The sequence below is a fragment of the Telopea speciosissima genome, chromosome 2 (assembly GCF_018873765.1).
Source record: "Telopea speciosissima isolate NSW1024214 ecotype Mountain lineage chromosome 2, Tspe_v1, whole genome shotgun sequence".
NCBI lineage: Eukaryota > Viridiplantae > Streptophyta > Magnoliopsida > Proteales > Proteaceae > Telopea > Telopea speciosissima.
The window spans coordinates 71,057,732-71,080,327 of NC_057917.1; the positions used below are offsets into that span (position 1 = coordinate 71,057,732).

General features: G+C 39.1%; 1 protein-coding gene and 1 long non-coding RNA gene across 3 annotated transcripts; both read left to right on the forward strand.

The window, feature by feature from the left end:
* Positions 1 to 3,803: 3,803 nt before the first annotated feature.
* On the forward strand, positions 3,804 to 22,253 carry LOC122651772. 2 transcript variants are annotated; one of them, XM_043845303.1, is made up of 15 exons: positions 3,810 to 4,444; positions 6,521 to 6,917; positions 7,003 to 7,180; positions 7,298 to 7,437; positions 7,513 to 8,743; positions 8,849 to 8,949; positions 9,155 to 9,299; positions 10,252 to 10,320; positions 10,416 to 10,461; positions 10,567 to 10,940; positions 11,148 to 11,227; positions 11,362 to 11,497; positions 20,345 to 20,564; positions 20,875 to 20,957; positions 21,758 to 22,253. In XM_043845303.1, the coding sequence occupies exons 1-15, from the start codon at positions 4,222 to 4,224 to the stop codon at positions 21,890 to 21,892; spliced, it is 3,558 nt and encodes a 1,185-aa protein (XP_043701238.1). In that variant the 5' UTR covers positions 3,810 to 4,221; the 3' UTR covers positions 21,893 to 22,253. The 2 variants fall into 2 exon arrangements, 1 of the variants encoding a protein (XP_043701238.1); XR_006331508.1 differs by lacking the exons at positions 20,875 to 20,957; positions 21,758 to 22,253 and having other exon boundaries at positions 3,804 to 4,444; positions 11,148 to 11,214; positions 20,345 to 20,479.
* LOC122651773 lies at positions 13,476 to 19,461 on the forward strand. Its single transcript, XR_006331509.1, has 3 exons — positions 13,476 to 13,537; positions 14,305 to 14,309; positions 19,267 to 19,461. It is a non-coding gene; the product is annotated as an uncharacterized LOC122651773 (long non-coding RNA).
* Positions 22,254 to 22,596: the final 343 nt, after the last annotated feature.

The following is a 22,596-nucleotide window of genomic DNA, read 5'->3' on the forward strand; positions in this document are numbered from 1 at the left end:
ATCTTTGGAAGTGGAAAACCTGGTTGATTGAATCCAATCGAAGTAAATAGTTATCAGGCCAGATTCAGCTCAAACGTTCAAAACAGGTAAAACCTGTAACGGAGTAACTTTGTTACTGAGTAGAAAAAGGCCTTCTAACAGGTTTATAAAAAATTATAGGGCTGATGTTCTCTGTGCCGCAGCGTAAGTTGCGCCCAGACACATGGGCCTATTATTCAGGGGGCAGGGTGGTCATTTCGCCCACCCTCATGTGTTTGGGTGCAGCCTGCGCCCCGGCACAGAAGACATTCTCCCAAAATTTTATTAGGGTGAATCTAGTATAGATTTAGGTTACAAAACCTAAGGACTACCTAGGCTTGTTAATAAATCATGCTGACTAATTAGATAAAGGGAAAAAGATCTCTATTTGGTGGTGTTTCCTTCGCCCTCTTACAAGGCACTGTGGAATGATGTCTCTACCCTCTGTGTAGATACCCGGGCATGCTCCCCCGTTGACCCAGACGCTTGTGTAGAGATCTCTTGCCCATAAATAAATTAAACAAATTAATTTAAATAAACAGGTTTGATGGACACACTTCCAACATAACCTATGGATATAATTCACAATATTGACATCGTGTCCATCATCGACAATACTAATACCAATAATGATACGTATTTGGTCATATCGGGCCAGTTAAGGATCGAAACAACATTTTAACAACAAAAAAAAAAGGATGTTTGTACCCTATCAGCTTGTCCATATCAGTGAGTATCGATCATGATCAATATCAATACGAAACGATCAATGTGGTTGATCTAACACTGATATCGATACCTAAAACCATGTCAAAACCTCGTGGATCAAGAGAATTCTCTCTTCAGTGTGGGTGAAGGAAGACTTAGTTCATGGTTTAGACTTTAGAGTAAGGAACAAAGATACAAATGGTGAGCCACATAATTGGAAATCAATAATATGGTTGATTCCTTATTTCCTTAGCTTATGTGGAAATGAGGAAGGTACGGTTTCTAGTTTGGTTAGTGGATGAGCTACAAGTGCAAGGTAGAAGCATAAGCTTAGTTTGGCTTATGAGCTTCGAAACGCTACATGAGCACATGTGGTGTGCTGTCCTTGTGCCCAGTTACAGATATGAGCGAAATGACCATCACGCCCCTATGGAAAGGCATGATTTTTTGGGGATGCGGCGGTCATTTCGCCCGTCCCTGTGTCTAAGTGCAAGGGCATTGTACCGCACGCACCCAGGTAGCATTCTCTTTCCCTATAAATATATAGGGAAAAAAGAACATTGCCTGATCGTATGGCTCATGCAACTAGAAAATAGGAGCACGCAAAATTATTGGTCCACACCCCCCCCCCATGAAATAAAAAATCATCTATATTGATGCCCCAACACACGCTCTCATTGGCCCCCACGCTGATGCAGGGGTCATGCAACTAGGCAGCATATATAATGCAATTATAGGTAATACTATCATACATACAGTCCAAAAAAAAAAAAAAAACAAAACAAAACAAAAAGACTAGTCTGGTGGCCTTGCCTAGCCCTGGAATGACAAAAATAAGGGTTGCCATAGACCAACCTGGTCCAATCAAGGTCATATTGAGCTGGGTTGAAATTGGTAGGGTTGGGCCTAGGATACGATATCCCTACAGGAGGTTAAGTTGGGCTGGGCCTAGGTTGAGGTAAAGGAACCTATGGTTGGGATGAGGTTTTAAAAAATAGCCCAACTGGGCCCAGTTGCTCCACTAGAATGAAACAACTTTATAACCCAATATGGATCTTCTTCGGTATGCCAGGCTGCCTTGTAGTTTTAACTTATATATTTATGTAGGAAAAATGATGTAAACCTTCGTGGTGGTAGTGTGGTACACACTTTCTCTCCTTCCTAACAGTCTATAACACTCAATTACCAAAAAAAATAAGTCTATAACACTCTCTTCTCTTTGATCATGTGGACCCCTTATATATGAATCATGAGATCCTCCCTCTCATGCACCTATTGGCTTAATGAAGGAGATGCCAACACATATCAACAGCATGTAGAGATATTAATAAGAAAAACCCTTCTTATGTGATCTAATACGTTTTTTGGGAAAAAGAATGATGCCAAGTCACATGGATCTTGCGTTGGTGAGGGGATGCACAAGGGCATCGACCAGGGGGATTCTTCATTTTGTAAAGCGTGGGGTGATCATTTCAGGGGGGTTGTGTTTGGGCGCATGTGCCACGTGACCAAATTAACATGGTTCTGTTTCCCTACATTTTTATTGGGATAATAATATGGTCTAATTTGTCTCTTTTTTTTGGGGGTAGTAAAGAGTAATCTATTGGTAATCACATATTACACTCGTATCATCTATATCGATAAAGAATATCAGATAAATATGGATTGGAATTGGGCTACAGAGTCTTATCTGTAACAAACTAAATCCTCTTGGTAAGGGTATCTACAATAGCATTAACTACCTTTGAAATGTAGGAAAAGGTACAAGCATCAAAATAAGATGTGAGATGTGTAATATCTTTAATTACAGGACCAACTAACAAAGCCAAATCTTTAGAGGTATCCTGCAAATAGGAGATGACTTCCTGGTTATCACTTTTCACCAAAATCTTGAAAATCTTTTTGATGTCGCTTATCGAAGGCTTTCCTTAATTGCTATTGCTTCTCCCACCATAGCATTGCTGAAATTGAAAGGAGCCGAGATAGCAAGGTGGCAATGCCCTAAATGATCACACAGAAGAAAGCCCACACTACCACGACTCCTTCCTTGCTGATACAAAGCGTTGCAATTTAATTTGATGAAGCCCATTGGTGAGGGTGATCAAGAACTATTCAACACAGATGTTGGATCAAAAGTACTACTTGAACCTAGGCGAGCAATCAAAACGAACTCAAAGTAAACCAACTGAGCAGCGCCAAATAGTCCAATCCTTTTGTTTTTGGGAATAGTAAATCATGTCGTGTAATCCATAAGTACCAAGCGATGAAAGAACACAACGTTGCAACCTCTTTATATACATGTTTACCATGGAGTGAGGGCAATTTGGATCCTCTACTGCGAAGCTGTCCGGTAGGATCGTGCTGCCTAGACACGGCGAGGTGTGCAATGACCTCCTTACCTACAGGGGTATGGAGATCATTGCACACCTCGCCGTGTCTACGCTGCACGGTCCTGCCGAGCAGCTCAGCAGTAGACGATCTGAATCTGTGAGAGGGACGACCAGCTTTCTAGCCAGCTGTAAATCAAAAGCTCATCATTATGTTCTAATTTATCTTAATAATTATTTTTCATAAAAATATGATCTAACTTATCTTAATAACTTGAAACAAAAAGAAGAACAAAAAAAAAACGAAAAATGTATTGTGGGGTATCGGGTCCCATTCTGTCTTTTCCAGCATCACACTGGCCCCAACCTAAAGGGTAAAATAGGATAGTAAAAAAAAAAGAAGAAAATAGCAAAGCAATAAAGAGCAGGAGAAGGGAGTGCATACTAAGCACAGGGTGTAACGTAGACTTGTCAAGCCTTTTAAGTTCCCCATACACTAATTTGCGCTGGAAAGAAGATCTGGCAAATGGGGACAATAATTCGATTTGCATTCCGCGAAAATACAATTATACAAAGACATAAGTGGAAAGTATTTTTTCCTAATTACTTCGATGATGAACGTTTTCAAATATTTTAAAAAAAAATTTAAATAAAAAGATTGAGAAAATTTAAACGCCTGAAAAGAGTAAATTAGGACTTTACGAGGTAACGACGTAACGCTAGCTCACTCGCCCAGTCGCCTCACCTCTGAGTCTCTGACCTCACGGCTCATTTCACCCGAGTTTTACTCAAAACGCAACAGAAGCCCAGAAAACGCTGAATTGCCGAGACGAAACTCACCAAGACCACTTGGCAGTTAAAAACTTCAGAGTCATAGGGAAAGAGAAGAAAGAGAGAGAGAGAGAGAGAGGGGGGGGGGGAACCTACCAGTCTGCGGGTCGAAAGAGTTCAATTATACCCTAGTTCTCGATAATTTTGGTTTTGATTTCACAGAGGCTGATAGCATTTGGTTTCTGTACTGGAAATCGTTGGATAGGCCTTTCATTGATTGCCAGTTGGTTTTCCGTGGATTGAATTGATCCTGGTGGTCGAGACGAGTTTTGTGGTTGATCGAATCGAGCCATTGAGATGAGAATGGAGGTACGGCGTGCCTGGTGGTACCAATGATATGCTTTTTCATCTAATTCGGAAGAAGGAAAAGAAGCAAAGAAGGAATGTACTGATTCGACGTTTGATTTGGTTGTTGTTGTTATTGTTTTATGACGTGAACATTGGTTGGGTTGCGGAGATGAGTACTGGGAGGCAAACAGTTCGGGACCTTATTGAGGAAGCCAAGAAGCGGATCTTAATTCTGGTCATATGCGTGGTTGGGCTGTCTTATCTTATGTCGCGTAAGTGTTGGATTTGGGACCGTTTCGATTTGATATTGGAGAATTGTGTTTCAATTTCAGTTTTTATACACCCTAGCTGAATTTGCTGTTACTGACTAATTGGAATGTGGCAACACGAGGAACTGGGTTTATTTTGGTTTTTTTTTAAAAAAAAATTGATGTAGAATTCATCTTGTGTCTTTATTTGTAGTGTCAATTGGTTCGTATATCGATATTCTTCTGAATTTCACTGTGCAGAATTTGCTGGTTCTGAATTCGTTGTTGTTTGCTTCTTACTTTCTATACTTATTTCATTAATTTCTCTCTCATAATGCGTTTGTGGTAATTGCAGTTTAATACGAAACTCCAGGTAATAATTTTTGGCTGATGATATTGTGTTTTACTAATGCAATATCCATCTTGTATTTTTACACTTATTTCAGTTCTTTGACTATGAAAATTCGTTCTTTTGCTTATGCAGAAGCCTTGGTATAATCTTATTGAATCAGCTAAAGGTTTATGATTTTTGGTTCCATTGATCAATGGAAGAACAAGAAATTTCCTGACAACAATATGGCCTTTTATATTGTATTTTAGTCGCTGAAGCCTTTAACATCGCTCATTGACATGCTGCAGGACCATTAGAAAAAATTTGATTGATATTTTCAGGAATACCAAATTACTCATTCATTAATTAGGGGGTGCCAACGGGTGGGCCTTGGTGCAATGGTAAGGTTGCTCCATTGTGACCAAGTGGTCATGGGTTCGAGTCTGCAAACAGTCTCTTTGCGAAAGCAGGGGTAAGGCTGCGTACATTATGACCCTCCCCAGACCCGCAGTGGCGGGAGCCTCGTGTACTGGTACACCCTTTCCTTTCTTATTAATTAGGAGGTGCCAGCTGGGCCAGCTAGTAAAGCCTATTACTTGTGGTAGCAGAGACCTGGGTGGACTCCTGCCTTCACCATCCCCTTTCTCATGTATCCCCTCCCTCTTATCCCACAAGTAAATGTAGTCAATATCAATTTAGAATGACCCTGCCTCCATAAAAAATTAAATAAAGAAATAAATAACAGTGGAATTCGTGAACAAGTGCCTAGCGCACTTGGTAGCTTGTGGTGCATTAAAGCCCATTGTTACCAGGAGGTCTTGGGTTCAAGCTTCTTGGTTCACACCATCCCTTCCCCTTAGAATAGACTAAAGTAGGACCTATCAAAATATTAATAAATAACAGTGGAATTCTGTTTATAATTTTGTATACTGGGGCCTACAAACAGGTCTGTATGTACACTGCATTATCTTTGAAGTTCCTTCAGCAGTCACTGTAAGTTTGGAATCTATAGCCAACTGTGTATTTGCATCTGCACCTGGAATATTATCATTTCCATTGAAGTCTATCATGGTTGGCTAATCTTCTCTTGTAATATAAGAAAGTGTCTATGTATTGGCTTGTCAAGGAACACTTTCCTTAACCATATGGTCTGAGCCATATGGAGGGATGATGTGGCATCTGACTGTTGGATAGATAGGGACATAGGCTGGCCTCTGAATTATCCACATGTTTAATTTAGGGTCAGTTCAACTGCATTGTCCACCATTTAGAATTTTTCCTTCTATATTTGTGTTAAAAGGTTGTCTTTTGAAGCAGCAGAGCTTTGTAGAGCCACGTACTTACCATGAGTAGATGTTGGCACAAACAAATATCTACATAATCCGAGTGTCAGCTAAGCTCCTCATTGTCAACATTGTTTGCACCTAGAACACCTTAGAGAGACTTCATCATCTTTTGAATGTTTGTGCAAGTTATATTTTCTAGTCTCCTCCTTACCATAAATTATACTTAATTGCTTTTTAATATCTCTGATAAAGCAGTATTCAAGATAACAGTGGTGCAACGCATTGATTTGCACTTTCTCAATAGAACATGACAGACAATGCTAGATTAGTGCTTCCAGGTGTTGGTTATTAGAGGAGAGGAACGCTATGCTACAGCTCCATAGGCCATAAATGTATGGGCAAATAAAATAAAATAAAGTAAAAAATAAACCTGGGATTTCCAAATTATGAATTGCGACTTATTTGTTTTTATTGTATTTCCAGTGACCAGCTCTTCTGTTTGGATCAATATGCCAGCAGCTGCATCCTTAATTTTACTCCTCCGCTATATATCATTAGACATTGGGATGAATAGAAGAGCTGCAGCTTACAGTGATAAACCACCCTCTGCCAATCATCTTTCTCAAAAGAAGCCTCCTGAACTTCCAAAGGTTTCCCTTGAAAAATCCAACTGGAGAAGGAAGGTGAATTCGCCTGTTGTCGAAGCTGCAATAGATCAGTTCACTAGACATCTAGTTTCTGAGTGGGTGACTGATCTCTGGTACTCCCGCTTAACACCTGATAGAGATGGTCCAGAGGAGCTGGTGCAAATAATAAATGGTGTCTTTGGAGAAGTTTCATGTCGTGTTAGGGATATAAATCTCATCGACCTTCTTACCAGGTAATTTGCATGATCCTCTATTCTTGATGTGCTTGACTCGGAGACTTGAATTTAAGAGGAACCTTATTAGGCTGGTATGATATAGGGATGTTATCAATCTTATTTGCGCTCATTTAGAGCTATTCCGCGTGAGTCAAGCCAAGATTGTCAGGCAACAGTTGGAAGAGATAACCATTGATCATCGGGATCGGGAACTGAAGCAAGTTCTGGATGCTGACAACAAGTTGCATCCTGCTTTATTTTCTGCTGAAGCTGAGCACAAGGTTTTCCACTTAATTTCCTTCCTACGCAGTGCTGAGTCAGTGTCCATAAGGATAAAGGGATTTCATCTGATATTGACCACTCTGTTGTGGTGATGTTCTTATTTTGTAAATACATAGGTTTTGCAGCACTTGATGGATGGATTCATCTCAATCAGTTTCAAGCCTGAAGATCTGCAGTGCTCTTTCTTCCGTTATATTGTCAGAGAGCTTCTTGCCTGTACAGTGATTAGGCCAGTCTTGAACTTGGCTAGTCCAAGGTAGTGTTCTTTATGTTTTATGCATTCTTATTGTTCGAATGCTTTACCCACTTCTCTCTTTAATTCCCATGGCAGGTTTATTAATGAAAGAGTTGAATCTGTGGTTCTTTCTATTGCGAAAAAAACTGATAGAGGAGTCACTACTTCGGCACAGGATGCATCTCAGTCCAAGTCAAATGGGCCTCCAAGGCCTTCATCTGATCATTTCTCAGGGTTCCTAGATCGATCTGCTAGAGGTGTTGAACTTATGCAGTTTAAGCGTGAGCACCCTAGAGCTACCTCTGGTGAGTCTGTGAAAGAAAATATGAATGGAACATCTCAACCAAAGGATCCATTGCTTTCTATTGATACCCAGTCTTCCCGCTCTTGGAGTTCTTTACCCTCACCCTCGGAAACCGATGATGGAAAATACATCCAACGACACAAATCCGGTGGAGAATGGGGTGAGATGTTAGATGTGATGTACCGCAGAAAGACACAAGCTCTTGCTCCAGAGCATTTTGAAAATATGTGGACCAAAGGACGAAACTACAAAACGAAAGAAGGTGCAAATCAGTTAGCTAAACAAGTTACAGAAAATTTAACAGCAGGAATTCCTGTTACATTGGATCACTCAAATCTGTCATTTAAGCAGCAGGTAAAGGATGGAACTACCAAGTTTGGTATTTCCCAGAGGAACAACAGTCTCCCTCCATATGATAATCGATCTTTGGCAGAATTACATGCCCGTACTGATGGAAACAGATCAGTTCACTCTCCAGCCACATCACATCAAGGAGAGCATGAGCATGATCTGCTTTCGGAAGACGTCGAATCAGAGAGTAGTAGCTGTTATACTGAAGAAGACGAAAGCAGCATTGTGACAGGTCTTGATTCTCCTGGAACTAAAGTTTGGGATAGTAAAAATAATAGAAATGCTGCTGTTTCTCACATACACCATCCACTTGAAAATTCTGGAGGCCATATGGTCAGGAAGGCTGGTAAAGGGCATCCTCATTACCAGAGATTATCTAGAGCCCATTCAGGCAGCAAAAGGTCCAGATTAGGCAATCAGAAGGTGAACACCTGGCAGGAGGTTGAGAGAACAACATTCCGTTTGGGAGATGGACAGGATATATTAAATTCATCTAAGGAAGATGTGAAAGCTGAGGATTGTAGTGATGATCCTGAGCTGGAAAGTTGGGGTAGAGTTCACAGTGGAGCAGCTGCATCTTCATCCACTCCATCTATTTCTATAACTGAAGCTTCTATTAACTCCCTGAAAAAATCAGTGTTGACAGATTCATTTTTGAAGTTGAGATGTGAGGTAGTAACACTAAAATGCATATTCCCTATTTGTTTAAACATTGTAATTTTTGTGTGCTTCATATAAAAATTGACATGGAAGATGTAAATTTATTTTCTGTTGCAGGTATTGGGTGCCAATATTGTGAAGAGTGGTTCTAGAACATTTGCTGTGTATTCGATTTCTGTTACTGATGCAAATAATAATAGTTGGTCCATTAAAAGAAGGTGCTCAACACTATGCTGTAGACTTTCTGATTTTACTATTGGTTATTTTGGTTCATTTTTATCATTCCTGTATTGTATCTAGTTAGATGTCATTACCAGTTAGGGTTTGATGTGTTATGTGGCTTCTAGTGTCAAGTTTCTACTGCTATCTTTCATTTTAAATAGCTTTAGCTTCCTCGATTGATTTGTGTGGCTGTTTCTGTAGGTTTCGCCATTTTGAGGAGCTGCATCGGCGTCTGAAAGAGTTTCCACAATATAATCTTAATTTGCCACCCAAACATTTTTTATCAACAGGTTTAGAGATCTCTGTTGTTCAGGAACGGTGTAAATTGCTTGACAAATACTTAAAGGTAATATATGTAATTTTGGTTTCTTATTTTGTGGTTCTCATTGTTTGAAAGTGTAACAAAAGCTAGGTGTAATAATGAAATCTGAGATTCTTGGTACTCAACTTACACTAGGAATAGATTATTTCTTGCCTTAAGTCATTATAATTCAGTGATCTAAATCCACTGCTTTGCATATTTCACGATGTATCCACACAATACGATAAACACTGTTAAGTGTTCTTGTTGTCTGAGTCTGCAGAAAATTATGTTTATTGTAGGTCGGCTTAAGTCTGATTCAGATAGGTTGATGTAGTATTTATTCTTTTTTTTCATGGAATTTGGTCACTGGCAACCTTAGCACATATCTCTTACACTAGAAATAGATTATTTCTTGCCTTAAATCATTATAATTTGGTGATCTAAATCCACTGCTTTGCATATTTCATGATGTATCTGCACAATACGATATACACTGTTAAGTGTTCTTGTTGTCTAAGTCTGAAGAAAATTATGGTTATTATAGGTCGGTTTGAGTCTGATTCAGATAGGTTGATGTAGTATTTATTCTTTTTTTATCATGGAATTTGGTCACTGGAAACCTTAGCACATATCTCAAACTTACATGCTTGCCACTTGGCAGGGGTTGGAGTCCAGCTTCATCTTAAAAATAACCTGCATTTTTTGTGCTACTGCTCTGTATGCCATAATAGTTTTCCATTTTCTTCTTTATGTTTTCTTAGAATCCCATTGTCTTATGCTTCCAGTCATTCCATAACTCTTACATATGCTGTTTCTCAGAGGCCTGAAAATAACCTTGCTTTTTCGTTTGGGGTTCAGGGGAGGGGGAAGGGGTTTTGCTATAGCCCTACATGCCATAACATTCTTCCGCTCTTCTTTTTTGTTTTAGTTTATAATCACATTTCAATATGCTTCCAGTCATTCCCTAACTCTATTTTGTTCTTCTGTTTCTCAGAGGCTACTACAGCTTCCAACCATATCGGGTTCAATAGAGGTTTGGGATTTCCTTAGCGTTGATTCTCAGGTCTTATTTATTTTCCTTTGTTTTGCCCCCTACTGTGTTTTCTATTGTTATTCCGAAGCAAGCTCCTAACTACTTTTGGACTATTTATAGTGCAGACATACATGTTCTCAAATTCCCTTTCGATTATTGAAACATTATCAGGTCAGTCTGGGTAGAATTGGGAATGCCTTTTGTCTTATACTGCTTACTTATTATGAAGTTTCTCTTTGTGCATTTTGACTAATATTTTACCCTTGAATTTTGAAGTTAACCTGGAAGATAAGTCAAATGAAAAGAGTACCAAGGTTCAGAATCTGGTAGGTGCTGTTAATGATCCCTTATTGTACAGAGGAGAGCACTTAAACAGAAAGGAGACAACATTGCAGATGAAGCAGAACCTTGTAGCAGAAAATCCAGGATTGAGAAGAAGGAGCAAATCATGTTTGCCAGTAAAAATCCCCTGTAAAAAACATGAAAATCCAATGGAAGATTCAGGGAGTGACTCAGATGGTAGGTTGCAAAGTAGTGATCATCGTATCAGAAAATCTGAAATTGGTCTAAAAGGAAGAGGAAGTAATAATCCACAGGAGACATCTGAGGTACTACTTGATGCTGCTACTGATCCAACACTTCCTACAGAGGTATGTACTGAGATCACTTGTTTGACTCTTTTTTCTCTTGCTATTTCCGTGGGCATAAATCACCTTTGGAATGAAATATTTTTGTGATTATGTAACTAGTTGTACTGCTTTCTATTTGCTCGTGTATTCTGCTTCTTCATTGATGCTTTTGACTTATAGCCTAGTCATGCTTTCTATTGATTTTATAGTGTATCTTTCTAAATGCAGTGGGTACCACCAAATCTGAGTATCCCAATATTAGATTTGGTGGATGTCATCTTTCAGCTTCATGATGGTGGGTGGATCAGGTATTGCTGTGGATGAAAAGAGAAGTAGAGACTATTTGTTTTGTGTTGTTGATTTTGGCTTTCAGGCATTCCTATATAATGCTATTCTATTGACCTGGTGATTCTTCCTGACCGCAATTGCATTCCCATTACAGGAGGCAGGCTTTTTGGGTAGCCAAACAAGTATTGCAGCTAGGGATGGGTGATGCTTTTGATGATTGGTTAATCGAAAAAATCCAGCTTCTGCGGAGGGGATCAGTGATTGCTTCAGCAATCAAGCGGGTTGAACAGGTGACTCCCCCCCCCCCCCTCCCAAAAAAAAATCTTGGAACAATGGAATATTTAAGTACTTGATAAGATGTTTCACCTCTTGGTTGACATTTTGGATAATTAATGTTTCTGTGCCTTCACTTCTTGTTTCCAGATCTGACTGTGTATACATGTATTCATAAATATTTACATATACAGTGCAAACTGAAGGCATTAATAAGTCAAGGATTAGGTGAAGAATAACTTGAGTTGAAATAGGAAGAAAAGCCTTTCTATTTTTGGTTGGGAATCAACAGCAACCAACTGCTTTTAATCTAACAGCACTATCATCCTCAGAGCGTAATAGCGGAATAGATTTGTGTACTCCAAATAGTTCGGATGTGTCCCTTTGTTACATAATGTTTTTTATTTGTTTTCAAGTTTCTCTTCCCTCTTGCTGAATGGAAATTGTATCTGTGGTATCATTCCATCTTCCAAAAATGCAGTGGATCAGACCTAAAATTCACTTCGAACCATGTCCATTTGTACCTAAAGGGCTTATTTTGTTGGAAGTAAGCTTCGGGTTGGGTTATGTATGTGTTGGGCCTTTGATCCCATGTATTTTCATTGTAGTGGGCCACTTTAATGGGCCTAAAATATGGGTAGAAGGTAGGCATACAGGATTAGGTAGTTAGTTGTTTTTAATTTTAAGGTGTTTAATAGGCTTTGAATTCACTCACCTTGCATGAGAAGGATTCCTTTGCTTCTTATTTTTGTTGCTTAGCAATAGGATTTGTTTTTCCTAGTTAGATTATGATTCTGAATTAAGTTAGCTATATAAGACTTCTAAGAGCCATTGGCTCGGAGACGATTTGATGAATAGAAGTTCAATTCTCTGCAATGGAGTGTTGTGCGATTCAGTAAGAGGGTGTGAAATCCTTGGAGGGCAATGAGATTATGTTCCTTGTTTGGTGGGAAGCCATAGTTATCATTCTTCTTTCTTATTCTCTGGTTTTTTTTCCTGCAATTAATTAGTGTTATCATCTGTTATTTGTGTGCGTGCTGAAATTCGATTTAACTTGAGATTGGGAGGGATTTTCATCTCCTTTTATTACTGTTTATATGCAGTTCATACTGGCGTTTAGATCACAGCAAGAACCTTCCCAAATAGACCTGGTGGATACCCTGTTTTTGAGTCTCTTTGTTGAAAACGAGATTTAGTTTATTGGAGAATCTGTCCATCGGATTTCTCCCAGATTTTGGGGCATTCAAGGACCACCCAAGAGGGTCCTTCAACCAAGCTTTGAAGCTGATCAGAATCTCTGATCTGCTACTATATAAAATTTCCCGTTTTCATTCTATGTTCTATTTCAGATCTGAGTCAATTTTTAATCTTGCAGTTAAGTTTGATTCATATTTTGGGGATTACATTAACCAGTCAAGAAGGAACTCGACCAGATTTTGAACGCAGTCTGACTTTGATTTTGATTCATAATTTATATCCTTCAATTACTTTTAATCTGACCTCTGGATTATTGCCATCTTCTGAAGCATCTATTCTAATTTTTTGTGAGTGATTGTTAAAGTTTGACCTTCATCTGAGAAGGTTGACTTTTGTTGACTTTTCTGTTTTGGGTGAGTTGGGATCCTGTCTGAGGAGTGTTTAACCTGAACATAGGATTCATCCTACCTGTTCCCACCAGTTTGGGTTTGACTGTCTGGATCCAGATCCAGATCCTGTGAAGCACAAGGCTAAGTTATCTACGTATAGATATGACTAGATTTAAGTGGAAGTATGCAAATCTGGTTGGAAATCTGATTCATAGGACCAAGTAAGATTATGGGTTGATTGTGGATCCATCATCCATGTTTACTAATCCAAGCCAGCTCTGGCCTTGGGCATGCTAATGGGATATTGGATCCATTTGTTAAACCAGTTTAATCCCTTTTGATCCATCCTCTAGGATGAACATGGTATAATAGTCTCATTTTTTTTCACTACATTTTTTAATTTGTGAAATATTGAACCCTGAGGGGGAGAGTTTGTGTTAAGTCGAGAGTGGGGGTCTATGTTAAGTCATAGTTTATGTTAAGTTGTGTTGAGTCATTGTTATTTACTTTAGTGAGTCTTTGGTTGTAATTTGACCTTTAATAGTAGAACTCTTAATACATTATAAGCAAAGACCTAGTGTACGATAGACTTACTTCTGAATCCTATCATGGCTCTAGGGTTCTGTCTCTTTTCTCCACTGTTTGTCTCTTTTCTTCCTTCTTCTTATTCCTCTGTTCCTCTTGTTGGTGCTGCTTTACTGGTTTTTATATTGTTACATGGTATTAGAGCGATGGAGAAGAAGAAAAAAAAAACTAGTTACTGGTTTTCCTCTTCTTCTGTTCACTGCTTCCTTCTTTTATTTTTTTATTCTAATGAAACCCTAATTGATCAAGAATGAATAAAAAAAAAAAGGGGGAAAAACACTACCTGGTTGTGTGGCCCCTGCACCTAGACACAGGTGGGTGCAAAATGACCACCCTGCCCCCATGGAAAGGTGGAAATCTCACACCCCTGTTACTTGCACACAGACCAGGTAGTGTTCTCTTGCCGTATAAAAAAAAAAAAAACAGGGCTTCTTGTGCTTGGTTATTGTTGATGTGATTCTCTCCCCGCACATAGTTTTTTGCTTCTGTTACTGAAGTATTTTCATAGTTTGCTGCCTGCGTATGACTACTCCTACCTACAATAGGATTTTTCTGGTCTACTACATCTACTCATCAGATCTAGATCTTACTTTGGGAAGGTTTTTTGTTTTTTATTTTTGATAGGTCCTACTTTATCCTAATCTATGGGGGAGCTGAGGTGTGACCCAGGAGGCTTGAACCCAAGACCTCTTGATAGCAATGGGCTTCCACACACCACATGCTACCAAGTGCACTAGACACTTGTTCACATACTTTGGGAAGTTGACCGTTGCTTGGTATGTTTCTGGACCTATCCTCACGTTACCCTGTTCTGGGTGATACTAGCTGCCCAAAACTTTGGAGTTGATCTCCTTCGCATTGGAACCTTTCAGCCTGGTATTTTGTGGGGTGTTCGCAAACCTTGGGTGACCCAAACCCTTGAGTTTCAGTCCTTAAGACCCCTTCTATAGTGAGTTACAAACCTGATAACTGTTCTCCTACAGTAACCACTGTCGTATTCTGTTTCAGCTTTTAAACATGTCCTCTTCCCGTGCTGTTTGGGGTGATTAGTAGTTACATTTAAGAAGGATTTGGGTTGGCAATCATATCCTAAAATTTCAGTTCATTCCGATACCAGGTGGGAGAGATCTCTCCGTCGTATTGTTGCTGGTTTTCCGCCTTGGTTGGAGTCGAGAGGTTGAAGTCAACCTCAAATCGTGGTTGTCTTCTAACTCTTCTTATCCTGTTTTTCCAAAATTTCCCATTCCTTCCTCTATTATGTTTTATCCTTTAATTTTGTTTAATCCAAGTCTGTCTCCAATCAACAAATCCTAATACCCTTTGTGTCCTTTTCGCCTTTGATCGACCAAGTACCACCTTGAATATTCTGGTAAATTACAGATTTGCCATTGTTCTTTAAAATTGATTCAGTTTTGTCTCATTCTCATTATAATTCCATATTTTTCCTCTTTTCCTTGCATTTAATTATTTTCTGCCCTTACTCTTGTTTACCTCCTTAATTGGGATCGAAACTTCAATTTATTTACGGCAATTACTACTACCTTTGTTTCTTGATCCGTTCATCGTTTGGATGGCCCCTAGCAAGTAGCAACCCAATTTGCTGCTATGCTATTGTTACTATACTATTGCGACGTGTTCGGTTGCTATCTGGTAGCTTTGACAGACTCTGCGGCTTGTGGATGACAATATGATGTGTGTACGGGAGACTGCTTCTAGTTCTTGGTCCTCAGATCGATTTTTTTCTGCAGTTCTTGGTAACATGTGATTGGGGGAGGGGGTAGGTTGGAACAACTCTAAACCTTCCTGGACAGGATCTGAAGACAAACCCAAATTAGAAAATCAACCCAAAGTCAACAGAAAAGTCAACCTTCTCAGATGAAGGTCAAACTCTAGCAGTCACAAACAATGAGAATAGGTGTCCCTTCAGAAGATGGGAATGATCTGATGGCTAGATCAAAAGTAATTAGAAGAAATATGAAATCTGAAACTTAAATTCAGAAAAGAGGAAAACCTTAATTACTTCAAATAAAAGAATCAAATCAGTCTAAATTAAGGTCGAATTTCCTTCTTGGTTGGTTAATGTATTTCCCAAAATATGATGCAAAGTTAATGACTGGATTTAAAGTAATTAAAGAAACTTCAACCCAGAATTTAAAATTGGACAGAATTATGGAAATAATTAATATCAGCAGTTCAGAAATTCTGATCTCCACAAAACCCTGGTCTAAGGCCTCTTTAGACAAGGTCTTTAATATCTTAAAATCCATCTTACCAAAAAATATAATAATAATATCCAAAATCCGACTAACATCTCATGGCTAGATTAGGAGTAATTACTGATTGCAGGTTACAGAAAAAAAAGGGGCTCAAATCAGAGCATCGGCCAGTGAGAAATTCCAGCAATAAAGTAGACTTGAATTCAAACAGTCAGCCCCTCTTAATCAGCATTAAACTCTCTTCACTGCCATAGTTACAGTAGAAATAAATACCAAAATAATGGATCAATAGGAGCAGAATATTAGGGATAGCAGCAGATCGATGAAGAATATTTTAACTCAAATCAGAGAAGAAAATTTATTAACAGTAATGGTCATCAATGGGAGATAAAACAAGTACCTTGGTTGCAATAAAAACAGAGTAAAAGAGAAATAGAAGAAATAGCAACGGCTTCCCACCAATGGATCAGAATCCCACTGTCCAATAAGGCTTCACACCCATGCTGAATCGTACTGCAACATTGAAGAAACTTCAATCTTTCATTAATCACCAAATCATTTTTTATCCTATGGCTCTTACAACCTGTTTTCGAGAAGTTAAAGCAGTCCTAATCTGACTATGAAAGTAAAATCCTATTAACTATTAGCAATCATAACATAAATAGGAAACTTATCCCTAAAAAAAACCACTCATGCACAGGTCAGAGAGTTCAGAATTAAATAAACAACTTGACTTAATAAATAAACTCCTATTGGAACTAGAACTATAATAAAGTAACTAAACTAGAAAGAGGCCTTGGCTCCTGCGGGCTGGCTGGTCCATCTAAAGGGGCTGCTCGATCTCCATGAATCTGGTCCAATTTAAGGCCTTGGTCCATGCTGGTTCAAGTGGTCCAAACTACATCAACATGCTTTGGTGAATGTGCCGTATATTGCTTCTGTTTTTGAAGTTCTGCCTGGTATACTCCCCTTCATTATTTGTTTATGTGTAGTTCTACAATTAAGGGGGAGATTAGAGTTATCATCTGCTATTTGAAGATTATTATTGTTATCATCTACTCGTGTCATTTGCTTATCTGTTCGTTAGAGTTATCATCTCATATTTGGAGATTATTATTATTAACTACTCGTGTCATCAGCGTAGTGTTGTTTGCTTCTGATCATGTCATCTGCTCTAGTCATCAGCAACATATTCTCTTATGAAGATGTTTACTTGTGGTTTGCAGCAACAAGATTGTTGTTTGTGGTTCCCCGCAACGTTATGTTATTTTGTGGTTCATGGCTACCTTATGCTATTACTTGTGATCCGCAGCTAACTTATTTTTTTATTTTGTGGTTCACAACTACCTTTTGCTGTTACTTATGGTTCGCAGCTGCCTTATGTTGTATTTGTGGTTCACAGTTACCTTTTGCTGTTACTTATGGTTCGCAGCTGCCTTATGTTGTATTTGTGGTTCACAGTTACCTTATGCTGTTACCTATGGTTCACAGCAACCTACACTGCACTTTTAGCTGTATTCTTCATGAAGATTACTACTTGCCTCCTTGAGAAGTTGAGAAGGGCTTATGATGTTGTTGTTGTTGCTATGATATTTTGGCTTACAATTGGTAATGGGGGGAGGGGAAAGGAAGAAAGAGAATCCAGGAGGAAATCAGAATTGCAGGGGGAAAAGAGGAGAAACCGTGAGAAGAAGAAGAGGGAAAATCAGAATTGCAGGGGGGAAAAGAGGGGGGGATCAGAGTTGCAGGGAGACAAGAGAAGAAGAAGGAGGGGGGGGAGGAAGGAGGGTGCACACGCACACAGCCAGAAACTCAATTCATTCTTTGGTTATTCAATTCTGTTCTACATTCCTTCTCAATATACAGTCTTTTAAAAACTCAAAATCAAAAAAATTGCAGAAAATAACTCCCTAACAACTACTTCTACAGCAATAAATGTCTTCTAATAATTACTTCTACAGCACTAACTGGAATAAAAACTAAATGCAGGGCTGGTAGGGCTTGGGCTTGGGCCTAAGATGGTATCCCTTGGAGTATCTAATTGGGCCTGGGCTAGGGCTAGTACGAGCAGCCCCCAAATGTCCTGCATCAACTCTCCCTTGCTTTAAAAAAACTCGACCTCGAGTTTGGATAAACCCAGGAAACCATCCATGTGATGCACATCCATGCAAAAGCTCCAGTAATTCACGAGAAGAGGGGATGAAATCTTGAAACAGCACGTCCTCTAATATTGTTGAGTGGAATGTCGAAGTCATATGCCATTACTATTGCGGCATCTCCGGTGTTGTTCGTCATTCCAACTTGGGATAAGATGGAATAATATGGAACGATTGGTTGTTGCAATCGTGTGATTAAAGGGGTTCAATGGATGTTATGGTAAAGAGGATAAGATAGTTGTATATGAGTATTTTGGAGTTCTGGCTTGGGGTTTCCAGAACAAGGAAAGGAACAAGAGAACTTAGATAGGAGAAGAAAGATAAGGGGGGAAGAGAGACTGAAGGGAAGAAGAATCTGAGAAAGAGAGATTCTTCACCCAGGTTTGGGCTCTGATACCAGATAATGGGGGGAGGGGAAAGGAAGAAAGAGAATCCAGGAGGAAATCAGAGTTGCAGGGGCGAAAAGAGGAGAAACCGAGAGAAGAAGAAGAGGGAAAATCAGAATTGCAGGGGGGAAAAGAGAAGAAGAAACAGAAGAAGAAGAAGAAGAAGAAGAAGAAGAGGGGGGGGGATCAGAGTTGCAGGGAGACAAGAGAAGAAGGAGGGGGAGGGGGGGAAGGAGAGTGCACACGCTCACAGCCAGAAACTCAATTCATTCTTTGGTTATTCAATTCTGTTCTACATTCCTTCTCAATATACAGTCTTTTAAAAACTCAAAATCAAAAAAATTGCAAAAAATAACTCCCTAACAACTACTTCTACAGCAATAAATGTCTTCTAATAATTACTTCTACAGCAATAACTGAAATAAAACTAAATGCAGGGCTGGTAGGGCTTGGGCTTGGGCCTGAGATGGTATCCCTTGGAGTATCTAATTGGGCCTAGGCTAGGGCTAGTAGGAGTCCCCAAATGTCCTGCATCAATTGGTATTCTCTGTTGCTTATTTGTTTGTTGTTGTCTGGATTTATTTGGCACGGAAATTTTTCTCTACTGTTGTTGCTGATCATTGGTGTGCTTGTGTTGGTATTGCTATCGGAATGAAGTTCTCTCTATGGTCATTGGCATCTACGACTGCTATATATGTTTAAGACTGGTTTTGATGTTATTATCTACCAAGCTGGAGCTTTTGATATATGTGCCAGCTTGAGAGGGAGTGTTAAAATGTACTCTAAGGGGGAGAGTTTGTGTTAAGTCAAGAGTGGGGGTCTATGTTAAGTCATAGTTTATGTTAAGTTGTGTTGAGTCATTGTTATTTACTTTAATTACTCTTTGGTTGTAATTTGACCTTTAATAGGACTCTTAATACATTATAAGCAAGGACCTAGGCCACGATAGACTTCTTCTGAATCCTATTGTGGCTCTATGGTTCTCTCTTTTCTCCACTGTGTTATCTCTCTTCTTCCTTCTCTTTTTCCCTTTCCTCTTGGAGGTTCTGGTTTACAGGTTTTTATATTGTTACAAAATTCTTGTATTAAAGCGCTCTAGCTTATCATTATAGATTTGCTCTATGGATGTTGATAAAATAGTGATGTTGAAATTCTCATCTTCTTTTCTTGAATAAGAGCCATCAACATTTCATTCTCATGCTATTTGGAATTATTTTTAAATCCCATTGCCTTTTTTGCTCAGGTTAGGTGACTTTTGGTGAGGTTCAATCATTTGGCTCTAAACATATGGTCTATTAAACAGTATCAACATGAGAGTATTGGACCTGAACAGGATGTGAACAGAAATCAAGGAAATTTAGGCAATCCTATAGTCATAAGAGTACTATGATAAGCATGAAAAATGCATCGTAAGTAACAGTCTAGAAGTATCAAAGCAGGTACTACTTTAGTGAATTATTACAAATGAAATAAAGTAAAATATATAGGCATTACAATGCCCTGATAGAATTGACTGAGAGACGGAGAGGCAGAACAAGATATTATTGGTCTTGCTCAGGTGTACTTTGGTGCCTATACATGACTAGTTGACTTCTTTTTCACCCAATATAACATTTTATATATAGTGCCACTTTGATTTGACAGGGATTGGTACATACTGCATTTTGCACTTATTTGTGATGTCTTGATATTGGTAGACTGACTTTTTGAAGTGTCCTGGTAACTTGGTTTTAGGAGTTCAGATTAAGGCAAACATTAGTGGTAGTGCATTCTAAAATATTCATGGAAGTTCCATGTGTTTCACCATGTATTATATTGGTCCGAGGGCCAAGGTTAATACAACGATCACAGTAGATAATTTGACCTTGATCTATTTCTTATGCTTTATGCTGCACAGCTTAATCTCACATTATCTTATCTCTTATATGTGCATAGATCCTTTGGCCTGATGGTATCTTCATAACTAAACATCCCAAGCGTCAAAGACCACCACCATCTGTAATTCAGTCCCAGAGCCCACATTATGGCGGTCAGCCAACTCAAATATCTTCCCCTAAGAAAGAGAGTATGTCCCCTAAGAAAGAGACTGTGTTGACTGATGAACAGAAACAAGAAGCTGCTCGAAGTGCTAAGTTTGTTTATGAACTGATGATTGGTAAGATCAGTGGTCCAACTCAAGTTCATTCTATTTACCTGCTTCTTTCTGTCAATGTTTTATTCTTACATTAAAATTTGCTTCGTGCGATGTTGATTCAATTACTATCTCAATCTTTGATTTGAATGTGCTGATTATTACTTTTTCCTTTCATGCAAATGTCCTGGTGGCCTAGTTCTATTCCTTATTCTATCTTTGGAAGTGCTGATTGATATCTTTTGCTGTGATCTAATGCCTGTTCAAACTTGGAGATACCATGCTTATTCTTTTACTATTCATCTTTCTTATCTCTCTTGTCCTTTGCCTCCAGATAAGGCACCAGCTGCTCTCGTAGGCCTTGTTGGTCATAAGGAATATGAACGGTGTGCTAAGGATCTTTATTTCTTTCTTCAGGTATTTTTGGTATTAAGAACATACAACCAAATCATCTCCTTCTAATATATTTGTTTCCTTTTTTTACTTTTTTTGGTTTGCCGGGGAGGGGGTATTATTCATCCTACCTCGAAGGCCATGGTGCTAGATCATGATCATTGTAGGCCATAGATTGGCTAGCCCAACATGTGTCATTTTTTAAGGACTATATGGGTATTTCGGTAAATTTCCTGTATAAATCTATAGCGAGAGTTCTTTCTCTGCATTGAAAAATCTGAGAGAGGTGCGAGGAACGAGTGACTGTAACCCTATTCTCCATTGATAGTGATACAGATCTCATCTCACCGTGGACGTAGGCAACCTTGCCGAACCACGTAAATTCTTGTGCGCATTGTGTGATTGTGTTTGCGATTTCCATTCTTCTCTACATCGTGTTAGGTTTTTTTACAAATTGGTATGGATTGGCTAGCCCAACATGTGTCATTTATAATTAACTCTATGGGGAAATTTGTTCTCTGTTGCCATGTGGTTGGGATAAAGCTTTATTGAGTTGATCTTTTCTGCAGCTGCCTCAATTCAGCAGCAAGTACTTGTTACATGATAGCAAGAGTATGTTCTTGGGCATATATACCTGTGGCAAAATCTACCATATTTCATTTTTTTTCCCCCTGATTTCCGCTTATAGTTGTCTCTGGTTCTTTGTCTCAAGCATCTGTATGGTTATTTTTAGCAACTGGCTTTCTTGTTTCTGCCTTCTCTTGATGATTTCTCCGCTGAATTTTCTTACGGTTTGTCTTTATGGTTCCCCCCCCCCCCCTCAGTCAACAGTTTGTCTGAAGCAGCTGGCATTTGACCTTCTTGAGCTGCTGCTATTATCGATATTTCCAGAGCTTGATGATATTGTTAAGCAGTTGCACGAAGATAAACAAAAGTTTGGACAGCTTGAATTGAACTAGATGAGACCTCTAGCATGCCACTTGAGCTTTACTAGTATTTTTGTGTGCACTGAAGGTTGGAATGAGGGATCCAAAGGCAGTCTCATCATGATAATCAAAGAGGCGGTTTATGGTTTCCCCTACATGGTTCCAGGTTCATGGTTTGCTTTGGAACAAGTTCCGCTTTGGGAATCATTACACGCTTCCTGTAATTAGCAGTCATTTTTTCCTCCTTGGTTTGGACTCGCTGTATCAGACTAACCAAGAGAGTTTCTAGCTGAGAAGTGAAAACTCTGTAATTTCCCTGTTTGGGTCTTTCTATCAGAGAAAGGGAAAAAACAAAAAGAGAAGAAAATGTATAGAAATCACAAGCTTTGTTACAATAGATGATGTGAGGTTTGATGGTATGTTCCTTTCATCAATCCCTTGCACCCACTGGAGACCCTTGGCCATTTCAGCTCACAGTTAACAATATATGCAAGAGATCTCTAGAAATTTGGTTACTTGCAGAAAGATATCTATGGAGAAATCCAGTAATTTATCCGGTTCACTGCTTGGATAGAAAATTTTAATACAAAACAAGATGGTTCATTCAGTTTTGGGACTGTATGGATCTTTAAGGCTGGTATGATCCATTGAGTCCCAAGGAAGGAGGTTATCAACTTGGAATTGGGATCTGGATCTGGTCCAGCCGGCTGAAATCGACCTGAACCTTAGAAATGCAG

Coding starts and splice junctions, on each gene's coding strand:
- LOC122651772 (XM_043845303.1), top strand. CDS start 4,222: ATGCTTTTTCATCTAATTCGGAAGAAGGAAAAGAAGCAAAGAAGGAAT. Junction 6,918..7,002: donor CTCATCGACCTTCTTACCAG/GTAATTTGCATG, acceptor GGTATGATATAG/GGATGTTATCAATCTTATTT. Junction 20,958..21,757: donor ATCTTTATTTCTTTCTTCAG/GTATTTTTGGTA, acceptor CCCCCCCCTCAG/TCAACAGTTTGTCTGAAGCA.